Here is a 5622-nt window from a genome sequence, read left to right on the forward strand (position 1 = left end):
TGGGCACTTCTGCATTGATGCAACAAGGAGCTTTTGGCAGAGAACAGTAGTGTTTGGTTTTCTCAGTGTGTTAGACAGTACATTGCTGACAAGCCTGCCAGCGCAGACCTCCTCCTTTCTCAGGGCTGGTCCCTGTGCTTGGCTGAGCCCAGCCTTGCTGTAAGGCACATCAGTGTTCACACATGCCTTCCCCAGCTAGCTGCCCGGATACTCGGAGAGTTAATCTTTGCAGTTTATAGCTGACCTGGTATCTTCTCCTTAAAAAGAGGAATATGAAGTCACTAGAAGCTCAGCCAGGTTTCTGGAGCAAGGGGGAAGCTCTTCTACCGTGTCAAACATCTATGGAAGAACCTCTCTTCCTCACTGTCAGATCTGTGACAGCTCAAGGAACTTCTCTTTAAGATAACCTACCCTCTATTCAGACAGTTGGAGTAAGGTAGGGGATTCATCTGAATGTTGTTTTCTTCTCTTCTGTCAAATCAGGTTTCTTCTAAGGTTCTTCTAAGCAGACTGATTTCTTTCAAAACCTGCTGTATGCCATTCAGCCCCACGAAGGAGGTTCGCTGCCTTGTTGCCATGGTACCCTTTCTCTAAAGAGGAAGAGAATAGTTAATTATGCAATTTAAGAAACTAAAGAGGAAAGACAGAAAGAGAAATAATAAAAAGGAAGATTCTGGGTTTGTGATAGATCTGCCGGCTGCACCAAAATACAGTTTACAGGTGAGATTTTTGCCCAGTGTATGCTGTATACAGCCAGGGCCTCTCTGGCAGCATGGATTTCAAGGAGGAGCCCCTTTGCTAGGCAGAGTGCCTCTGCCATCCAGGAAATCAATCCTGTAGTCAATTACTGCTGTTACCTTCCCTGGTTAATGCTCCAGAGAGCCTCAGACATATTTCCTTGGCAGAAGTTCTCTCTGGATGGAGCTGGGACAGCAATAATACATCACAGACCCATGACAAGCTTGCGCTGCCTGTGGATATACAGAGGTACAGTTCAAGACTCCAGTGTTTTAAATCTCCTTGGCAGCATTTCATTGTTCCTCAGGCCTACTAACCCCCTGCTTGCTTCCCCCAGGAAATCCAGTTCATGGGGCACAAGGCAGGACCAAAGAGGCTGCAAGCATCAAAACTGGCAAGATCCCAGCCCCTTTAGAAGGGCTGGCATTTTCCATTTGCCAGTAGCACTGGCAGGCCAACTACAGCTTGGGTGAAACAAAGCACCACAACAGATCTTTGCCAAGAATGGATCCAGACTACAGTGCGCCATGCTGTGCAAACAGGGAGAGCTGTCTCTTACACGGCACTCTGAGCTCTGCAAGCCAGGGCGAAGGCGAAGGGTTACCCCATGCCTTGTTTCCAAATGTTTGCAGCGAGAGACAGAGGGAAGGAAGATGACGTGACCCCCTGCAGTTGTTTACTACAGATGGCTAGAAGGGGATCTAGACCTCAAGCTCTCCTTCCACCTAACAAAGGCAATAATAGCACGGAGGGCTAGACAAGAGCCACATACGGTGGTAAGAGGAAGAGAGCAGTTGAGAGGCAATAATAATCCAAAATACTTCTCGGAACACAGCAAAATCAAAAGACCAACATTTTAATCAACAAACTTTGTACATAAGAGGCTTCCCACTAAGGGAGTACACGTATTCCTGCTTTTACCACCAGCTTCTACCACTTTTAAGGCCCACAATGGTCTCCTTTCCTCAAGCTTCCCTCAACAAGTATTTCCAGGGAGGGTGGCTTTCCAGAATCTGCCACAGGAGCAACATTCAACCCAGTCCCTGTTGCATGAACTGATGTTGAAAGCTGTGCATTTCTTCCATTCCCCTCTCACATTCGCCTGGCTTTCCGTGGGCGGCAGCCATTGTGTGGAACTGGGGTGTTGTCGGTGATGGAGATGACCTCCAAACCTCCCATAGTCAAACCCTTGATGGCAGCCTGAAAGAACAAGACAGCAGATGGGATGCTATTATCAAAACATTGAACAGCAGAAAAGGGACAAAGCTCAGGGGAAAATAGTTTGGTCCCCCATCCAAAAATCAACTTGTTCCAATGGTTCTATGTTGTAATTATCTTAAAAATAAGTAATTCATATCAGAAAACCCAGTTTAAACCTATCTGCTCCAGTCCTTTCATCAGCGTTCCCAAAAATTTTCCTACTTTAGTTGGAAGAAGTCCCAAATACTGCTTTTATTCAGCCTCCAAAGTGATATTACACTAAAATTCTAATGATTCTAAAATTTCAATACTGGGCACTTGACTGATGAATTCTTTACATCACCTTCAGAAAAAACAAGATAACAGGTATAGTCAAGAGACCAGCCTGAATTTAAAAAACTTGATGATGCCTGAGAAAGACAAATATGAAAAGAAACTCTGACACGTACTTTGCGTCCTGGTCCCAGTCCTTTCACCATGACTCGTACATGCAATACACCCTTCCCACGTGCTTTCTGTGAAAAGAACAGCTGGTTAGTGTTCTCTTTGATACAACTACTGCTGCTCTGGATCCCCTGGAGTCTTTCATTCCCTTTTGACCCAATATCATAGTATTCTTTAAGTAAAAATAAAGAGTAGGTAGTAATGGACACAGAAGACAAATATGGGGATTATTGCACAAAGAACCTAGGAGAAAAGGAGGGCTGGATAGAGCCATGGCAGTTTCAAGAGAACTTCACAGAATCACAGAATGGTTGGGGTTGGAAGGGACCCCTGGAGATCATCTAGTCCAACCCCCTGCCAAAGCAGGTTCTCCTACAGCAGGCTGCACAGGATGAGGTCGGGCGGATTTTGAATATCTCCAGAGAAGGAGACTCCACAACCTCTCTGGGCAGCCTGTGCCACTGCTCTGTCACCTTAAAAGTGAAGAAATTTTTCCTCACATTCAGGTGGAACTTCCTGTGTTTCAGTTTGTGCCTGTCACCCCTTAACCTATCACTAGGCACCACTGACAAGTCTGGCCCCATCCTCTTGACACCCGGCCCTAAAGTGTTTATAAGCACTGAGCAGATCCCCTCTGAGTCTGCTTTTCTCCAGACTGAACAGACCCAGTTCCCTCATCCAGCTTCTGTGCTAGGCTGTCAGCTCTGCATACAGAGAAAGCTTTAAGATCAAACTATCTGTGACCTAAAGCCAAGGCAGAAAATGACATATCCATGGATACGTGACTGAACTGGCAAGGCATTAACAAGGACTAACTCAAAGCTGTTTTCCCTTCTCTAATGCAGCAACTTCTCTCCTGTGATCAGTGGATTCCTTCTAGAGGGTAAATGAGAAAAGCAGGCAAACTTTGTATTTGCTGTGCAGGAGTCCACACTTTCAGTGCAAAAATTCTAGGGGCTTGCAAATTGAAAATGAAAAACACCTGCTGTAAAGCATAGCCATGCTGCCACCACGTGGATGGACCTCCTCTGGGTCTCCCGCTTTCTGTGTTCTGGTGCGATTAACGTACTAAGAACTTTAACAGTGACAGAATAAATCTGGCCAAGCGCAGCTATTACGAGGCTCTGATGAGCACAGATTAATAGTGAAGATGTTCTTATATTCCTCTGAGTCAACCACAATAAGCTGTTGGCCAGCAGTGGCACCTCTGACATGAAAGGCTGGAGCGAGTTCCACCTAATTTAGGATGAGGATTTTCAGTTTAACCTTGCCTCGTTCTGCTGTAATGAGGACCATGACACAGCCAGCCTTATCATCTCCTGCCACCTGGACACTCACATGGTTTTTTAGAAACAATTACAGTAAACTGTATGCAGCTGGAAACTACACACACAAGAACATCACCTTCTCTGACTGAAACTGCTGGCAGCAGCTCAGTTCTCCTGTGGCAGAGAGCAAATATAAAACATTCAGCCAGTAATTACAGCTGCTTCTTAGTCCCCTACAGTGCAAAAATTGAACTACTGCTGATTCAGAGGCTACATTTCCAAAATGGCTGAGATGTCACTTAGAAAAAAGGAGCTATGCAAACTGGTGCTAGAAAAGGGATAGGCTCCAAGTTACATTTCCCAGTCACAACTTGCACAGCTAAGCTCCCCCTCTGGGCATTTCTAACTGCTGTTTCAAACATGCTTTGTCTGTGTGAAGATGTGCAGTGTGTCAGATGAAGCTAGGGAAACTCTCAGCAAACAGTGGTGTGCTACTTGAGCGCTAAGGAACAGGTCTCTGGACTGGTGCCTGGGAGTGAAGCATGTACCCAGGTAGTGGGGGGAGGCCATCATTGCTCCCCTCTAGGAGAGTAAGAATCATCAGTGCAGACTCACCACTGCTGCTGCCATGGCTGCGGTCTGTGCCGCGATGGCAGTTCCCTTCTTGGCATTCTGGAAGCCTTCTGTGCCACAGGATGTATGGGCAAACGGCCTGTTGTCAAAGCTGACCACTTGGACATGGGTGCTACAGAAAGAGAGGAGCAAAAGAAAGAAGCAAACTAGAACAAAGCTTTATTCTCCAGTTTCTTCTTGCTCACCTTACTGGCACGGCTCCCCACAGGACTCCTGTCCCCCCTCTCCAAGCCACCCTAACGTAGCACTCCCTTTCAAGGTATCCCACTTACACAAACCTGCTGCAGAGACCTCCCAGCAGTGACCTTCTGGTCACCCTAGAGAATCTGAGCAAGGTGGCAAAACCTTTCTGGATAAGGTATACTTTATCCGGTTACACCTCATACTGCTTAGCCCTTTCAGACCCAGCTCTCACTGTGAGCATTTTCTCTCTTCTGTTTATTAAAAAAAAAATGCACAAAACATTTCTAGAACTTGAAAGAGCTTTAAGAAACAGTAAAATATCACACTAGGGATCATTATTGAAACACAACTGTCTCTTGTAGAGAATATGACAATTTTTTCCACAGCTGTACAGCAACAGTGCTAGAGTGGAGAGCTGGAAGTAATCTGCCATTAAAGCCGTAAGCACCTAATTATTCGTATCAAAATGTAGTAAAGTTGTGTAATAACAATCTTATTGCTGTTAAAGCCACTATAAGGACAGTTATGCTTCCTGAACAGCACTGAGGTTTGAATTCAGTATTATTATCTTCCCAGTCATGAACACCACTCCCCTGGCTTTTTTCCTTTGAGCCTTTTGATCAAAACGATGACTGGACAAAGCCTGGGTATGTTATAAGCTTTTATTTTGCATGACAGCAGGAGCGAAGCAGCTCATTTGCTTACTTGTTGTACGTCGCTTTGATGTAAGCTATTGGGATCTCTTCATACATCTTTTCATCCCATCTCATGGAGTTCCTCTGCAGGATTAAAGGGCTGAGGAGCAAAACAAGAGCTATGAGGGACTCACTCCTTAAATTTTACAAAGTTTTATTTCATATTGGGAAGGAAAGAAGGAATCAAGTCTCCAAAAGACACAAGCTGCGTTTGTGATTGAGCCAAGTTACTTCCTTTCTTTCCTCGGCTGAAAAACCACCGGCGGCGATAAAACCTCCCAGAAAGAGGCAAACGGCAGAGCCCTCCCGGCGCGGCCTGGCCGTCTCACCTCAGGTCGGTCCCGTTCTGGTTCTCCGCCTCCTTCGCAGTCGCCGGCTCCGCCAGATCCTGCAGCCTCTGCGGGCCGATGTGTAGGCCGCGGCACAGGGCGGCAGTACGGCCCCTTCGGGAAAGAAACGGC

The 5622-nt window shown here is 46.2% G+C and overlaps 1 protein-coding gene across 1 annotated transcript; it reads right to left on the minus strand.

Annotated features, from left to right (window-relative positions):
* Positions 1–1578: 1578 nt before the first annotated feature.
* MRPS11 (mitochondrial ribosomal protein S11) lies at positions 1579–5600 on the minus strand (the record flags this gene model as incomplete). Its single annotated transcript, XM_009707111.1, has 5 exons — positions 1579–1938; positions 2388–2453; positions 4266–4395; positions 5172–5261; positions 5491–5600. Coding segments are annotated over 5 exons (504 nt in total), but the record flags the coding sequence as incomplete, so codon positions are not given.
* Between the last annotated feature and the right edge of the window lie 22 nt (positions 5601–5622).

Source organism: Cariama cristata, unplaced genomic scaffold (genome assembly GCF_000690535.1).
Source record: "Cariama cristata isolate BGI_N322 unplaced genomic scaffold, ASM69053v1 scaffold20719, whole genome shotgun sequence".
Lineage (NCBI taxonomy): Eukaryota > Metazoa > Chordata > Aves > Cariamiformes > Cariamidae > Cariama > Cariama cristata.